At 28.6% G+C, this 19,444-nt stretch overlaps 1 protein-coding gene across 1 annotated transcript in view; it reads right to left on the bottom strand.

Annotated features, from left to right (window-relative positions):
- The window catches only part of LOC107453725 (lachesin), a 282,317-nt gene that overhangs the window by 82,904 nt on the left and 179,969 nt on the right, over positions 1-19,444 (bottom strand). Inside the window, exon 4 of the mRNA XM_071183280.2 lies at positions 18,151-18,263. Within this exon, the coding sequence (XP_071039381.2) occupies positions 18,151-18,263 (113 nt within the window). The remainder of the gene's footprint in view (positions 1-18,150; positions 18,264-19,444) is intronic.

The following is a 19,444-nucleotide window of genomic DNA, read 5'->3' as shown; positions in this document are numbered from 1 at the left end:
CGGCATATTTTTGCAAATATTCTTTCTGTAAAAGTTGACAGTGGTCACAAATTAGCTAAACCGAAATATCACATATATATTTTAAATAATAAAAGGAGCAATAAAAATGAGATGAATAAGAAATATGAAAATTATAAAATTTAAAACAAAAATCTATTTTTTAAATGAAAGAAATAAAATGGATGAATTTGAAAACTTTGCATAAATAAACAAACTAATAGTTTTCAAATGACGACTGTCACAGCAAGGAAATCTTCGAAAACTATATTTAATTGTGCTACCCTAAAATTACATACTAAATATAAATATTTTTGAAAACGTGCAATTTGAATGAAATTTGCTTTTGTCTTTATATTTATTAAACTGAATCCGTGATACGACCAATAATTAAGAAATCTATTCTCGTTGATTTTACTTGCTTGTGCTCACCTGACATAAAGAAACGCGGGAATTAAAAATTGAAGAATATGCAATTTACTTTTCTAAATGAATAGAGTTATAAGATAAAAATACTGAATCACAATGATATGAGAGTATCCAACTATATCACACGCATGCTGCTTTATAGAAACATAATTAAGCATTTTATACAAACCTAGTGAAATATATAAGCTGTTTGTAAATGAAAACAAGATTTATCTGCAGGTAAATTTTTCGGATTACAACTCGTATTGGAATAGGGAAGCACACGATTTTTATTTATTCACCTTATCTTTAGACTTAGCTCAATTTTGCTAATAGGTGAAACGGTGTGAGTGAATTTCTGGAACGATTCGTTTGTTTATTTAGAAAGCGAGGTGATTAAGAAAATTGTCTAGATGCACTAGTTACCACAAATTAAAGAAAAATAGCAAAAAGTAGCATAACTCAAAAAAAAAATTACGCCAAGATTTTATTGAAACTGGCTCACATTAAAGTGCACTAAATAACGTATAAAATAATATAAAAGCATTAACCAGACAATTATGGTGCAGAAATTAGTATGTGTACCAAGTGAACAAAGTCTTTGGAATTACAAAGTACCTTCAGTATGCAGTACGGTCATCGCTAGCACCTACAGCACATACAACGATGTTCCATACTTTTAATTAGGCTGTCTACCCATTCCGTTGAAAGTGCAAGCTTTGTTCTTGCAAAGCGATGACAATCGTGGCAAGGGTTTGAGGAAGATGATATAGAGCAGCAACAATTCTTCTTGAAGGATTTTTAATAGGATGCAAGTCCGTTGATTGAGTGGGCCATTCCATGTGCTGAACTGTTTACGGCTGAAGATAATCATCCACAATGCGAGCCCTGTGCCACGTTGCGTTATCGTCCAGTAACACGAAATCATCCCTATTGCACCAGCATAAGGCCGCAAATAAACATCCTGGATGTCATCTCTATACACATCGCGGGAACTTATGGTTCCACGTGGAAATACATTCCTCTCTTGCAGACGCTCTCTTCTTGGTATGCATCTCTTTCACGGATGTTTAATGCGTGATATCGGGTTCCAGATTCTCTCCAAATCAAACACCTCACTCGCTTTGGAGGCTAAACCACGACTCATCTGTGAAGAAAATTGACCTCCATTGATCAATCGTCCAGTGGACGCCCCCCCCCCCGCACCAAATTCAAACGGTGCCTTCTATTGCTGAACGAGAGTGGCACGCAAATGGCTTGTTGTCTAGAAAACAAATCCATATCGTTAAGCTTTCTACGTACCGTAAGCGTTGACACCAATCTTCCAGCGATTGTCCAAAGAGAAGATCTGACCTAACTCAGAATTTCAGTTTTATTTCTTCGTGCAGAGAACGAAAAATATCGGCCATAGGCTCCCGTCGTAGCATTTGGCTGTCCTTGGTTGAATTTTCTGGGTGTCAAACCTGTGGTAAGAAATTGTTTCCAAAGTCTATGTGACTTCTATGTGACTTTTTCCTGCATCTATTCTTCCAGTAGATCTTTAGTAGTTTTTTTTTACAAATGATGCCTGGAGGTTATTGTTACTAATAGGCTATCTCAAATTTCTAATATCAGAAACACAGAAAAATTTACTGCTAGCGATCAAACATGCAATTTTATGGTTATTGCAGACAGCGTTGCATTCGCCACTAATTTATTACACATTGTAGTTTTGCTTAGCAACTCTTATTTACAACATATTCTAATTTTATTAGAATTGGCTTAGTTTTGGGAGATTTCTTGTTATTTTGTAATTTTTCCTTAATTTATGATAACCAGTGTATTTTCAGTTGTTATCACCATGAAATTAATAATTAATTTAATTTATTAGTGAAGATTAAATACTAAAGTCGAATATAAACTACTAAAGACGTATATAAACTTTTATACATTTATTTCTGTTTTTTATGAGATTGAAGATCTGTGGCTAGTGGTATTATCGTTTCGTCAAACGCTCAACAGGGTAGATGTAGTTTGTTCGAATCCCAACGTAATTCTGGATGGAGCTGAGCTTTATGCTGTCACTCCCTAATTCATTCTGTCTTAACAATTCCCTAATTTATTCTGTCTTAAAAAACTATTCTTTAAGTTTAGCACTCACGCCCATATAAGTGAAATAATTAATAAATCTCTTGAAATTAGATAAATTTCAATTTTATATATTCCTCAAAAATCGGTTATTATTCATGATGAATCAATCACCTGACACTTAAATTGATACATATTTAAAGACAAGCTATATTTCATGAGGCATACATTTTCAAAAATATAAATATTTATTATTGAATATGTTTTTATGCTTAAAACACAGGATTATTTCTTTCAAATTTTAGCATTTAATAAGATTTAATACAATATTAGAAAGCACTCTTTTTTGCGGATATAAGTGAGTTATGATGACCTTATCTTTTTTTTTCATTTTCCGGCTTTATAATTTTAAATTTTTTTTTTCAATTTTTAAACATTTTTTAAAAATAACAAAATATTTATATTTTTTCATGCTTGCTTCATATTTTTAACTTATTTTATGTTTATGCGCAATAAATAAAACTTATTGTTATTTTTCTTAATTTTCTTCGTTAATTTGACTTCCTTTTTTGTCTTTATATATATATTTATATATATATTATATAAGAAGAGAGTGAAATGATGACACATAGCCGATAAACACTTGCGGTTAGTAACACACAAAGCAGCCTATTAAAATTGAGAACACACGTGTGTGAAAAGGTAATAATTTTTAATAATGCTGCTTGCTAAAATGTTACAACTAAACTTACCATCTGAAGCTCAGTAGCGATTCTTATTTTATTTTGAATATGTCTAATAATTTCCATTGTTGTCCGTGCATTTCTATTGGCCTAAAAGGCACAAGGTAAGATCCAGTTTTTCCTCATTCACTTCTAATTGTTTTGGTTGTCATCAGCATAAAATTCGCAAAAGTCGTATAGGTATTGTTTTCCTTTAAATATTTTTGTATCCCTAATTTAAAGTTATTTTCCTGTACTGCTATAATTAGCGAAAATTTCAAATTATGATTGTGAACTCATCAAATTTGTTTGAACAATATAATGTTATAAGAATATTAATGTCATTTTAAAAAATCATTACTTTGAAAAATCACTTCAGTTCATCTAAATGTTTATAATACTAATGAATAGTAATATTTGGACGTGGGAAGTAGAGGCACAAGCGTAAGCAAACAGAATTCCTTTTAGTACATATATGTTAAGTGAATAATTTTAACTTTAGTAGAAATACTGTTTTCTGCCAAGAAAAAACAATTATTGCTAAGCAATCATCGGGGTTGGTGAGCGGTAGCAAACAGGGGGCTTAGCCCCCTAGTATAATAACTTTTTAATGTACATAGAAAAACATCTACAGAGTAAATGCATCTGGCGAGCACAACAGCATTTCTTTGCTGAATATTTGAAAAGTGAGATCATCAATACTAGTTTCAGAACATTTTTAGATGTAAAACACTAAAACATCGACTAAAAAAATATTTAAAAACTAAAGAACGGAAACAGAAACTGATCGATTGAAAATAAAATTCCAAGCCAAAGGAAGCAACGATATTTCTTCATTTAATGTTCCGAAAACGAAAGGGAAGAAAATTTAATATTGCAGAGGCCACTGAAAAACGGAACTTTAAAGAGAAAGTTTAATACAAACACTGAATCACTGCAGAAGCAGTGAGCTCAGAATTATTATCCCTAATGCTAGCCTTGATACAAGCAACTTTTGAAAACACTAGGTAGAAAAAGAGATCAATAAAAAAAAAACAAAAATGAAACAATCCGATATTTATCGAAATTGAGTATCCTATTGTACGTTCTTCTTTTGCCTCTGATAGTTTCATCTGTACTTTGGCTGCTGTTTTTATGTAATTCTTTCTCAGGCATAAATCTTTTTTTTTCCTTTCTATATCTTGAAACGATACGTCTTACTTGTTATACGCATTTTATTTCAGCTAAGGGATTCGAATAAGCTTGAATAAAACTCCAAATTGAATTTTATTTACAATCTTACTTATCTTCTGAAGATTTTCAAACAATTTCTCGTTGTTTCGGAAATGTTACTTTGATTTTGGAAGAAATTTCCTAATTGTTGTTGCAAAAAAATGCGTATGAATTTAAAATTTTTACATAGAATTTTTTTCTGTGTTTTATCTTGAAGTAATTCAGTTAACTCTTAGTTTTTCTTTGTGATTATTGATTTAATTATTCATAAACAATTTATTAAGAAAATTCTTGCATATTTAAATAAATGATATGATCATTATTTCATAGAAAAATATTCATATATCTCTAGCTATCATCAGAGAAAAATAATAAATAAAATGATATATTACAGAAAAATATTTACTTATCTCCCATGTAAGTCTTTAAAATCAATTCCATAATATCTAGTACTAAAAAAATCAATCATCCCTTCTGAATATTATTCTTTTGTGTTAATTCATCTTTAATTTTGATTAATGTTTAAATTTAGGTACTTAAAACTGAAAGTGTTGTTCTTGCATTTTAATATAAAGTAATGATATGATATGACCTAATTTTGCAACATTTCATGATAAATATATTTTTACCATTTTCATGCAACTATTTAACAGTCAGTAAATTGTATTCACACTTATAATAAATTTTGTATAAGACTAAGACTGGTCAATATACTCAACTAATGTAAATATTGCAAGTCGAATATTTAAAATAGCAAAGCAATCTTATGAATTGACTTTTCACACTAATTCAAAATTTTTGTTGTTTGATGAAAAAAATACAAGTTAATACAAGTTTTCGTAAAAACTGAAACTTAAGTGAAAATTTAAAAGAATAAGTCAGGAGATAAAATTGTAATAGTAGACGTGCAAAACGAATAAGCTTAAATTTCTTTGCTGCTCTTGAATTGATCACCAAATCTGTGTCAATAGAATGAACAGTTCAGGATCTTTTAATTGAGTAGTTGTCCGGAAATTGCCGATAGGGCTGGATCTAGACTATCAGAATCAATTGATTTGGTGTAATTGGAAATGGAGACAAGTAAAAAAACATATTAATTTATTAAACCACACTAATTGCACCCCAAAACAACTTACAATCTCTTCAAAACTATCGCCGGTTGCATTATGTGTTCTCCAAATTTTTAGTAGCCCCTGAATCTCACAATGAATCTGATTGAGACTGGATCATTTCATTTATTTCAAAGGTGGGGAAAGTAGAATTTCCTGCGCATCATTTCGGCGCAGGAACTATACAGTGAATCCGATTGCAATATTTTCTTTGAAGACACATAAGCTCCTATTCTTTCTGCAAGCAGATTTTTAAAATTATAACTATGGCCCCATTTACAAATTTAGATTTATATATACATTAACTTATACATTTCTAATAAGTTTTAAATTAATCTGATGTTTTTAAAGATAATATTTTTTACACTCTGATTAAATTTTTTTAAATCGTAACTGATTTCATATTGTGTCTGAAATATTTTTTTATATCTCTTCATGTATTTTTATGAAGTTGAGGTAAGAAAATCTAAGTAAAATCTAGAAAGATTAATCATAGTATAGAATTGCCCTACCCGGTATACATTTGCTCGGCATACCTTACATTGATGTTTTTTTAAGGTCAAGGGCAACTGCCCGATATACATTTGCCCGGTATACCCTGAACTGATGTTTTTTAAGGTCAAGGGCCGCTGCCCGGCATACATTTGCCCGGTATACCCTACACTGATGCTTTTTTTAAGGTCAAGGGCCAGTGCCCGGTATACATTTGCCCGGTACACCCTACACTGATGTTTCTTCCAATCTATCGTCAGTAAGTATTAAAATACCGAATAAATGTTATTATATCCACGAATAAATTAATATCAAATTGGACGTAATAAATATTTCGGACCTTCACCAAAGCGACTATGTGATTGTCAACATTCACTGGTGAAAGTCAACAACTACCGATTTCGGTTATTCACAGTAACATGCACATCATTTACATAATAACCTCATCAGGACGTTTACTTCATACTTTGTCTAAATAACATCTGGCATTATATATAATGCTTAGGCAATGTGTGAAATATAAATCATTTCATACTTTGCCGGCTAGTTTTAGGCATTATATAAAATGCCGGATGTCATATTTTGTCATTAACAGATATATAAATTGATTTTTAAAAAAAGCATAAGTACAACACTTTAAAAAAAAATACTACGAAAAATACCACACCCCTATTTTAAGTCAAACAATACTTGCCATACATATTATTGAAAGTACTACGTATGAAAGTAAATTCCGACGCATGCGCAGTAAATTCTACTTTTCCCACCTTTGAAATAAATGGAATGATCCAGTCTCAATCAGATTCATTGTGAGATTCAAGGGCTAGTAAAATTTTTATAAAAAAATAAATAAAAAAAAAATAAAAAAAATTTACACGTGACTTTCATGATACTTCGTTGCAAGCTTCATTATTTTTCTTGCTTTTGTCAGCCTTGCTTCGTTTAAAGTCCTGGCAATAGTAGTTAATGATGACGTTTCTATTCGCGATCGCAACGAACTATAGGGGGCGTTGTTGTATGTGACGGATACCTGCGATTTCCATATGAACAGTGATTCAGTTACTCTAGAAGCTTCTTTAAAGTAGCACGTAGCATTGCAACGTTCCTTCTTTATTGTGGCTAATTAAATTTAAAAAAGAAAAATATTTGGTATTCTTTCTTATGCAAACGAAAACAAAATAGTATCTCTTTTTATTAGAGAAGGAATGTCCAAAACATATAGGATAAATATTCGTACATTAACAGAAAAAAATATGTATATTCTTATAAGAGTTAAAACCTAATGCCCGAGAAATAGTTTTACTAAATTTAATGATATAACATGAAAGGCCCATTTAAACTTTACATTCTATAGTTTTAAGAATCATATTACTTCAAAAATTAAAATGAACAGAAAGTATACATAAACCTCATAATTTTATGAAATTTAATTTTGTAAAAAAAGTTTTTTGACAGCAATTTTTATCAAAAAATTTCAAGTTTCAGTAAGAAACATTATTTAGAAACGTAAAATAAAGAATGCTGACGAAGCAAAAACAAAATAACAATTCTTTTTTGTCGCCATTTTTAGTGCTACGAAAAATTGTGTTTCGGATTTGCCAAAAACAAAACAAGATGCAATTTTATTTTTTCAGGAGGGAAATATTTTACCGAAAAAACGAAAATGTACCAATTCCCACAACATGAAACTTTATCTTGGTAAACGTAAGTTTTGGAAATGTTATTTCAATTTTTATCAAAAAATTATAAACTAAAAAACGGAAAATAAAGAATTCTTAGGATAAAAAACGATTTTCAGAATTCTTTACACTGAAATAAAAACTTTCATACTGTTCCTTTTTTTAATATTCTTATAGTTCCTAATCAGACGTAAAAAACCATTTTGTAGAGAACTATCATCAAATAAGAAAAAAAAAAATATTTACAAGCCAATTTTTTATTATAAAAATCATAACACTCACCTGTTTTATAAATCCGCAGAATTCCAAATGAAATGTTCCTCGTTTGAAAATTTTATTTTCAAATAATATATGCATAGATTATCCCTTCATTACTTTTAGATAACATACCACACATCAAAATTTTATAAATGTAAGATCTCGATATGAATTTGAATATGTAGCTTAAAAACATAATAGCTGAATTCTAGTTGAAATTATTTCTTCAAAACAAAAAAATAATTACCAAGAAAACGATACAAATTTATTAATAATCAGCACAAATGAATCTATTTCACGTAGTTCGGATGATTCTTTATTGTTGTTTTACGAATAATATGGATACAGAAATATATATTATTCTCTAAAGAAGAACAATATTCTATAACTATATATTATACAGTTCTGTGCATATTCTGAATTCTTATTTATTCATTGGAATCACGAAAGCAATGCTGATTTCACTTTAATTTGTAATGAATTGAAGACAGAAAAAATTATTTTACCGTAATACACACAATCTGTAACAGCAAGTGATCATGAAATTGGAAGTTATGTTGTTGGTAATAGAAAGGTAAGTTATCGAGAAATTGTTCTTCAAATGCTTGGCGTGTTCTGCTTCAATGTTTGGCATGTTCTGGTTAGTTTTTTCAAGAAGTTCTACCTTTTCCTTAGGGAAATTTTGCTTCTTATTTGCTGCTAATGAAATGGCGTCCGTCATTGCCAATGGCTTTGTGGGAACAAATGTCCGATATTTTCAGTCTTCCTCTAGATGGCGTACTCGAGCGTTGCGATCGCGAATCGTTTTGGTTTTAAAATCATTTTCATAATTTATATTTAAAATTTAGTAGATATTTTAATTTTCGTTGCTTAATGTACAAGAACAGTATATCTTCATTGGAGTTACTTAGTAACCGAAGTCATATACGAGCGTCGATACAAATATTTATCTAGATGTAATCATATAATGAGAAAATTTTCTGAAATCTTAGAGTTAATTTGAACCATATGATCGTGTAAGGCAATTTTTCTTAATCTCAATGCGTGGTATTGAGAGTAAACCTGAAATAAAACATGTTTCAACAAATCATTTTATCAATGCAGCAGAAAATTTGCTGAAACCTAAGAGGGAAGTTCTGCACTATGAGGAATTATGACTTATAATATGAACTAAAAAATGGTGCAACGCGCCATAGAAAATTTTATGAATTCTTATGGTTAATTTGAACCATATATCCATGTAATGTATCCTTATTACTGATAACTATGCAGTGTTATGATTTAATCTGAACTAAAACGTGGTACCACGTACCATCTTATCACGGTTTCAGAAAGTTTGCATGATAATATTGGTCATATCAACGATAAATTGACTTGATTTTTCTTAGAATACTGCACGGTTGTTTTCTTCTTCTTTTTAACAAGAAAGATTCTTCACAAAATACAAGCAGATATCATCCAAAAAAATATTTTTATTTCATCCTGTTCAAAAAGATGTTACCACAACACAGCCACCATCATGTCATAATCGATCACCAAATTGCCTCTGCTTCTCAATGGCGCATTAAGGAAGCACTTTATTTTATAAGATAAAGTTTGATTTCTCCAAATTTGAATAAATAAACATGATTTTTAATTTATACTGTAGGAAATATTCTATTACTAACTATTAATTTAATAAACATTGCTTTTGAAAATATCAGTATCAGAATAAAACTTTGCAAGATATATCAAATCAAGCTACTTGACTACCAATATTTTGGACAATGTTGTACACTGTAAAAAATTGCTGGACAAATTGCGGTAAAAAGTATGTTATATATAACATAATTTTCACATTAATATTTTACTGTAAAACTCTAGAACCACTGTAATTATATATATTACGGTAAAAATTGCGGTAAAAATTCTAAAGTTAAAATTGCGGTATGAAATTTTACGGCAAAAATGTTTTTCATAGAATTTGACACAGGGTACCAATCACCACAATTGTACTGGGTAAGAATGGAAAACTAAATATTTTTATGTCACAAGACTAATATGAAATTACATGAAAATATAGCATAACGGCACATTTGCAAAAATGACTATAAAGTTTTTATTTTTGCTAGTTTTAATTTAAACAGTTTATTAAAAAATGCTAATAACTATTGTCAAAAATAATTCAGATAGACAACTTCAAAAATTTTCTTTTCGAAAATGTAACTAAACTGATTATTTTGTGCGTTAGATATTAAAAAAATTTATCTTCTTCTAATTTACGATGCAATTTCCAATTATTAGTCTGGAAGATAATTAAAATCTAGCGTGTGCTTGTTGTTTAAAGCTTTTCTTTTATATCCAAACTTCCTATTATGCATAATTACATAGCAATTTAAAAACGTATTAAAGCTTAGGTTGCAAGTTATTAGAATAAAAATAAAAAGGGAGACATAAAATTTCTCATATAATATTGAAAAGATAACTGCAGATTTCAGAAGCATCTCAAAAAATTTTGCTTGCAGTAAAAAACACATTTTTTTTAAAGAAGTAACAAATAATACAATTTCAATATTATCAGAATATAAACAAAAAATAAAAATTCAATTAGAAATTTCAATTTTGATTAACATAAAAAAGTATTTTAAGAGTAATTTCTAGTACAATTAAAATTAAAATTAAAATTAAAAAAAAAATTGAAAATTTGAGAAGTTAACATCTATTGATTACAAGACAAAGAGCTCCTACATCAACAAATCTTTGAGAGCAACATATAATATCAAGAGTGTCTATTAACAACAGTAAAATCAAGATAGTTCAAAACTTTTTTTTTTCTTTTTCAATGCCCAACATTAACGCTTAAGTATTCATTGGGTATTAGACGGGTACATGTGGGGACAACTCTTTCAGAGAGCTCCATATTATGTGTGCTAACATTACACCCACAGCAAGAAGGACATATAATACAGAAAAAAGAGCATAGATGTCTCTAACCGAGATTCTAACCCGGTACCTCTTTGCCAAGGTGTCAGCTCCATACACCATACACGTGCGGTCGGCTACTTAAACTTTCCGAAAGGAGAGCTTTACTTTTTAACTATTTAAAAAATGTCTTATTGTATGCATTTGAAAAAAAAATATCTTTAGATTTCTGAGTATGTATTGAATAAAGAATTTGAAATTAGAGAAGGATTGGTACCAGATACTGCTTAACAGGTGATAAATAGTAAAACAAAAAAAAAAACAAAAACATAGGCATTTTTACAGAAAATAATTTCCTTCAGTTTAAAAAATATATATATATATTTCCTTTCGCATGGTAGGAAATACCTTAGGTAATAAAATTTTATTTAACTACTTACACCTCACTGGATCTTCACAAATAGATTTTCAACAACAATCTAGTTCTACACAGAGAAAAAAATATGGTCAAAACTGCGAGGACATGGTAAAATTTACCTTGATTCTGGCTTCGTTGTTTTTGGTTTCATCAAAAAGCACGGTAATTTCTACCTAAACACTTTCTTGATGATTTTGGTAAAATTAACAATGTTGTTTTATACTGTGTGTTAAAATGTTCCATGTATAGTAAAATATGGTTACTTTATCATGATATCTTAGGGCATGGCATAAGAAGCACTTATTCATTTAAATTTACTTTTAGTTTTATATTAACTTACTAAATGTTTAAATACCATATATTCTGGCTTCATTTACAGAATTATGTTTTTTTTTAACCCAAAATGTATTAGTACAGTAATTATACAGAGATTTTTTTCTCCGTTTGGAAATGATAAAAGAATATTGGTGAATACGCACAGTACACTGATACAAATTGGATCATAGAATTGTAGTATGCACGGTATTTGCTATAATCCATAACCAGAATTCAACAGTAGGTTTATATCGGATACCCTGCTAATAGTATATAAAACAGAAGATAAGTAAATTTGAATTAAAAAAAAACTGCAGACATAAATCATACATTGGTAACATTTCTCCTTAATGAAACTTACACTCAATACATGAAGGGGGAAAGTTGTATGAAGTAACATGAAGAGGAAAACCATTGCAAATTCCCGGATTTTTTTGACTATGTGGAGTATTTTATCTGAGCGCTAAGGCTGATTGAAACATTGGCGATTGTGGTGGAGGCGGGTTAAAAAAAAACAGCATTAATTTTTACTTTTTGTTATAATTAAATAATAAGAACGAAAAAATAGAATAAACTACTAAATATACCATCCATATCAATGTATAAGCCTGAAAATTTCCATGTATATTCCTGCAAACTTAATTCAGATCGACAGAGTTATTTAAAGAGTTTTTGAGTTCATTTGTTTTACTATTTACATAATATTCCGCTATCACATAATTTTAGATAAATGTGTGTATCATTTTTAAAATAATCAAAGATTTAATAAGTTCATATTAACAATTTAACAAGTTTATTGTTAACAGTCATACTTAATTTAGCTTATTTCCCAACAGAAATCATATTTTAATTAGTTTTGTACAGTGCGCAAAATAAAAGGATCACGCTATATAACTTTTGATCTAATGATCGGATTTTAACGTTCTAGGACTTAATCCTGATGGCTCAAGGGGTTAACCCGAAATATGCTAATTACTAACGATATTTCAAGTTACGAAATAAGGGACAAAAACGAACTTTTCTTTGCTCAAACATACCATTCTTTCGACGCATTCAAATGTCTAATCCTCAAAATATAGGGGGTCACCGCCATCTGGAAAATATGGTCCCAATATTTGGTCAGGAGAGCGCTCCAAAGTTTGGACCCCTTAATTTTAATTTTACTCTTCGCGTATTTCTTTATATCTCGAGAAGTTTTTAAGTGAATTGAAAACTTTTTGCAGACAATTACAAAATTCGTTTATGAAAAGATAATTCCATGCAAAAAAAAAATATTAAAAATATTTATTATTTTTTTATTATTTTATTTAATAATAGTTGAAAAATTTTTTAATTGTAAAGTAAAAAAATTTTTGCATCATTTTAAAGAATGTAATTTTACTGGCAAAATACAAAATTTGAGCAAACTCGGTTGAACAGTTTCTGAGAATTCGAATTTTTTGTATTTTGCCATGTACAATTACATTCTTTAAAATGATGTAGAAATTTTATACCTTACAATTCAAAATATTCTGGACTGTTATTGAATAAAATAGTAAAATAATATTTACAAAAAGTTATTTTTTGCCCGGAATTATTTTCGGATAAAAGAATTTTGTAATTGTGTAATTCTTTTATTTTTAATTGTTTTAAAAAGTTCTCGAGATAAAGCGAATACGGAAAAAGTAAAATTAACATTAATGGGTCCAAGCTTTGGAGTTCTCTCCTGACGCTGTTGGGACCATATTTGCCTGAGTGATTGCTGCTACCCCCTATATTTTAGGGGTAAAAATTTGAAACTGTTCGAAAAGAAGGTAAGGTAGTTGACCCAAAGGTAGGCATTGTTCTTTAGGTAGACCACCTCCCCAAAAAAGAATTAATATTAATTTTAATTGCTATATGGCTCAACAGCATTGTAAATAATCCATGTGCAAAGCAAGTCACTGAATTTGAATCGTTTAGTTCAATACGCCGCCATTTTATGCAGACATTTTACTTTTTAGAAGAAATTTTCAGTTAAGGAGTTATTCTAATTATATATATTTTTAATATCAAAGAACATTGAATCATGAAATATTTTCTGAATTTTTTATTTCTTACTTTTTAAGCACATTTACTTTCATTTTAATAAATTTATAAGATTAATAATAGTTTTATGTACTGAAAATGGCAATCTTATACGTGTTCCTAAGGTGGCCACCTTATGAATGAGAGCCGTATTTAGTCGGTGTTAGCGCAAGACCGCTTGAAAACCGGCCCAATATGCTTTAAACGGCAATCTGTTAATATTCAATTGCCCTGTATATGATTAATGCCCCTTAAAGTACATTTTGAATGCACTTAATATGCTTTGTACGTCGAAACAATTTTCTTCTGCCGGTAATATTATATTACAGGATACTAATATATAGGAGTGAAGCATACATATAGCAGTGGTGAAGCATACATATAGAGTGAAGCATACATGACTAATATATAGCAGTGGCGTTTAGCGAAACGGACTGCCGTTACGAAAGGGATAAGAATGAACATCGTTGTATGCTTTAAAATATATATTACAATGTTTATATAGTTTTATAGAATTCGAGATTATTTCCTTTAAATAATATGAAAAAAAAAGTTTTGCGTACAATAGAAATGACTTAATTTTAATATATAAACTTTTTGACTTTTAATAAATTTGAAGCAAACTGTCAATGTCGTTAGTATTGTTTTATTTATGCACAAAAAATATTTACACTACAGCTGATACGCGTGTTTGTTATTAATTTGTTCCGTTTTTAAATTTACTTCGAAAGATGTTGATCAATATGAGAATAAATATAAGAACATATAAAGTTTTATGTAGTCGATAAAACCATTGCTAAAACCGGTTTTGTTTCTAAAAAAAAAAGAATACACTGTTCTTTCGTACGAACGGAGTCCGAAAACAAAAGTAACCTGACTTCCTTTGCTATTGCTGCGAATGACAGGCTTATTTTTATAACTTCTTATTAAAATTTTTATATTTAAATTAAGTTTTTTTTCCTTTTTAAATTTTAAATTTACCTCAAAAAATGTTGATCAATATGAGAATAAATATAAGAACATATAAAGTTTTCTGTAGTCGATAAAACCATTGCTAAAACCGGTTTCGTTTCTGAAAAAAAAAGAATATACTGTTCTTTCGTACGAACGGAGTCCGAAAACAAAAGTAACCTTCTTATTACAATTTTTATAATTAAATTAAGTTTTTTCTTCCCTTTTAAATTTTAAATTTACCTCAAAAGATGTTGATGAGAATAAGTATAAGAACATATAAAGTTTTAAGTAGTCGCAAAAACCATTGCTAAAGCCGGTTTTGTTTCTGAAAGAAAAAAAAAACAATATAACGTTTTTTTTCTTCTTTTTTTTTACGAATTGTAATCTAAAAACCAAAAGTGACAGAACTTCCTTATGGATAAGGAAAATATTATTTAAAATCCATAAATCTTTAGGGCGCCCAATTAATTATATCCAACCAATATTTTTAAACATGCTTTTTAAATAACATTTGCTTCTAAATGTTGGCTTTTTGCTGCACTTTGCTACAAAATAACGTTTAAATTTAAATAAAAGAAACTTTTCTTCTTCAAATCTTTAGATTAACATACACAAAAACTTAAAGTAGTTTAATATTATTTCTTTTAAAATAATATTTTAATTTGTTCCTTTTAGTTCCACACAATTTTTTTAAAACTTTTATTTTGTAACCGGTATTGAGCGGCCAATTCGATTCTGAGTTAACAACTATCAATATTCAACTCCGTAGTCCTGTAATTTTGAACACAACGTAGAAGACGAGGGAACTCCTGTTTTAAGCGTTGTAATAAACTAGTCCTCGGGGAAGACCTTTCGATGGAAGAAATCCACATATGCGTTACAAGGAGAAGAAAACCGCGAAATCCCGCCACAATTAGCCCTATGGTCATCGGACTAACTGTGGTCACTGAAAACCAGGAGAAGAAATCGTATCAACCGGCAGCTACTGGGTCACATCATTGGGCCACCGTTGCCCTACGCATATCGTAAGCAAGTTTAGAGTTTCTTTATTTTATTTTGTATAACTAAAAAATTCTGTTTTCAAACAATGAAAGTATTTTTCCATGCATTTAAGTAAAAAGAATATTTCAATTACTTTTATTAAGATTTCTAACAACGATAGCTAGCTTATATAAAATATTTTAATAAACAATATGCAACATAAGAAAGTTTTCTAACACTACAATATTCTCCTTTTCAAATGATAACAAAAGGATATATTTATGTTTCAGTTTTATTTTTTGTTTCTTTTCGCTTGATCTAGATTACCATCAGCTTCTCTCAGCTGAGAACAGAAACTCATCACCATCATACCATTCACAATTACATCCGCTTCGATAGACCCGTCTCCGATTTTGTCATACTGCCGTCATTATTATTAATGCAACCCTTTTCTTTTTTTATTAATTCCAGCATTGTTAGCAGCATTTCTCTTCTTATTGCATCTTCGGTATTTTTGCGCCAAAAACAAATCATTCCACGCGAAATGAGCAATGAAATTCCCAATGAACCGTGACAAAATATTGAAAAACATCGAGATTCAGAAATGCCTTGGGTGTTATTATTTTGGGAGATTCTTCCCAATTTCATCGTTCAGTCATATGTAATTAGAAATAGAACTAAAATAATGTTTTTCGAGCATAAAATGCATTGTAATGATTTCTGTCCTGGAAGGTCAAACTTATGAATGAAAAGTAAATAAAAGACCTCACTACTTCTATGAAGTTAGCTTAAGTTGTTGAAGTTAACTATACAATTATGCAATGCATATCTTACTATTGGATTCCAATGAGTTTCTGTTGGTATAAAATACCGCAGGGTATATATCTTATTGAAATTTTTCCCGAAAGAGATACTTTATAAGATTTAATAAACATAGAGTTGATAAATATTGAATTCACCAAAAGATCGGGTAATTTGACAAAGCTTTACTGTTACAGAATTATTACGGAAATGTGTCTTATCATGAAATTGAATGGTAACGTTAATAATATTCTTTTGCATTGATGTAGTTTAGAATCTATTGATGAATCTTTCAGTGCGCTAAATTACAACATTATAAATATTTAACAAATCGCATGATCATTTGGACAACAAAGTAGAAATTTTTTGAGTGATATTTTAGTAATAAATTTGAATAAATTGTAAGTTTTAGTTAGTTTGAATATATTAACATTTATAAAACAACTTTACTATAGTTCTAGGCGGAAATTTCACAACAAAAATATATTAATTGATGTAAAACAATTCACTTTTATAAAATTTAAATATGAAAAATTATAAATCAAGTTTTCAAGTTTTTTTAAAGCATTGATTTCGTGAAGTTTTCATTGTAAAATTCATTGAAGTTTTTATTTTTTTGTAACAAATAAACGATATCATTAAAAAATACAAATTATTCTTTAAGACAATACACAATTATAGAAATATCATGTCATAAATTCTGGCAAATTTACTATAATTGTAAAAGATCAAGAACCAAAGCAATGCTGTAAATAAAATCATTTTTAATGATATCTGAATACATAAAAAAAGTGTTTGATTTATGTCTAATATTCAGTGATTTTATGTTTAGATAATTTATACTTTTATAAATACTTTTCGATCAAAACCAAAATTTAATTTATTTTCTTTTTCAATTAATTAAAATTTTAAAAATTTGTTTTAAAATTTGCTTACAAAAATATTATTATACATATATATATATAGCATATGTCATTTAATCCGATAAGTGAATTGATGTTAATTCTTGAAATATTTGAAGACATATTATATACTGAGAAAAAAAGGTATGGTACAATATGGTATAATTTACCGTGTAATGGTATAATTATATATTATATGATTTACCGTGACACTAAAGAGCTCGGTAATTATTACTGAAGAGTTTTGATAATGATTTTGGTAAAAATAACAATAAAATGTGTTTTATGCAATAGTTGATGAAACTTGATAAATGAGGTAAAATTTCGTAATTTTATCATCGTGGCATAAGAAACCTTTTTATTAGAGCATGGAATAAAAACCCTTTTATTCAGTAAAATATATTTTAGGTTATATATTTTTTACTAAATGTGCTGTAATAAGAATTATAATTTTAAAAACCGGAATTCCCTGCAAACGTTAGCCATATGGACGAAAAAATTACCAAATGAATTGTTTAAGTATCGTATATTACGGTTTTATTTATCAGAATAATTTTTTACTAGAAATGAAATTACCATACATTAAATGAATTTTACTACGATTTTTTTGGGTCGTGCAATATGTCTTATTAGATTATTTCTTTTTGAAAATGTAGGATATACAGAATAAATCAAATGATAAACCTAAATATTTTTTTTTTGATCTAACAATCGGATTTTCATGTACTAAGAATCAATTATAATGTGAAAATGAATTTGTCATTTATATCAAGAATATATCATATTATCAAAGAAAATCAAATAAGATACTAATTGTTCTAATTATATCTAAAGAACAAAAATTAATAATTCAATTCCAATTAGATTATAATAAACACGTATGCTTACTCTGTAGGATCCTAAATTTTCAACAATGCAAGGAAGTTGTATATCTCGCCCAACTGGAATCGTAATGTTTGGAATAGCTTCTGAGAATTCTGGTTCAGCTTCATTACTCGTTCCTAAAATAAAAATAATATAACTATAGGCAATGCTAAAAGAAAAAAACTGGATTAAAATAATAACTTATTTTGATTGTTGTGCTCATTTCCCATAAAAATCTGTAATTTTTATACTTTATGTACGTTTGAGAAAGGAAATAGCAGAATGAAAAATCTGTACTCTAAATATTAAATTCGGAATCTGATGTACAAAATGCTAGGATATAATATGGTAAAAAGAAATTACTAGTTCATAAATGAATTTGAAACTGCAGAAATAAGTCATGGACAAATTTGAATAGTTTACTGCTTTGTAAAGGAAAGAAATGATAATGCATTCGTTGTTGTTTTATTGTTGTTTTGGGAAATAAAAAGCTAACAAAATTTTAAAACTTATTGGTTGTATTTTGTCTAAAATTGGAGTAATTGGTTTCATACATTATATTCCAGTATGTTACATTTCTATAATTATATTTTCGTATTTCAGCTGTGCATCTAGTACGAATCGCTGAACTAGAATTTTTTGTTCATGAATAATAAACATATTGTTACTTCAAAAATTAAAAGATATTGAATTGAAAAGTCTCAAAATGTTTTTTTAATGCTCTACAAAAATTTGTTTTCATATATTTATTTCCCAGTTTTCTAAAGATAACTTTAAACATAACAGTTAATTTCGGCTATCACTGCAACATCATTCACAAGTTTATTTTTTTAATATGTATCAAAGTTTTGGTTTGTATTAAAGGTGTTAAGTTTTTATCAATAGAGATTAGCAGCAGTTAATAATTATTCTAATTATTACAATGTATTTTTCTGCAGTCTTTTAATCATGATTTTGATTGCATATGTTGACCAGATATCGTTTGTATTGAAACAAAATTTCTTTATTCAAAAAAAAAAAAAAAATAGCACTCTTTGATTAAAACTTCTAATTCTGAATAAAAAAAGTAATTGCAGAAATAATTGATAAGAAAGTGTTCATAAGTATTACATCAAAATGTCATTGAATCAAAATACTTTTAGACCAACCGAACTCTGATTCAACTCATACTTCTAGATATCTAATATATAATCGTCTAGATTTTGTTAAACAAATAAATAACTTTAGATCCATGTATTTTTAGTTGCCTGATTACAACTAAAGTTATCAAAATTTTTTTTTCTTATTTAGTAGCTGAACCATATGGTTTTCTATCCAA

Source organism: Parasteatoda tepidariorum, chromosome 7 (assembly GCF_982258835.1).
Source record: "Parasteatoda tepidariorum strain Cologne lab strain chromosome 7, Ptep-v5.0, whole genome shotgun sequence".
Classification (NCBI taxonomy): Eukaryota; Metazoa; Arthropoda; class Arachnida; order Araneae; family Theridiidae; genus Parasteatoda; species Parasteatoda tepidariorum.
This window is presented reverse-complemented; position numbering and strand designations above follow the sequence as displayed.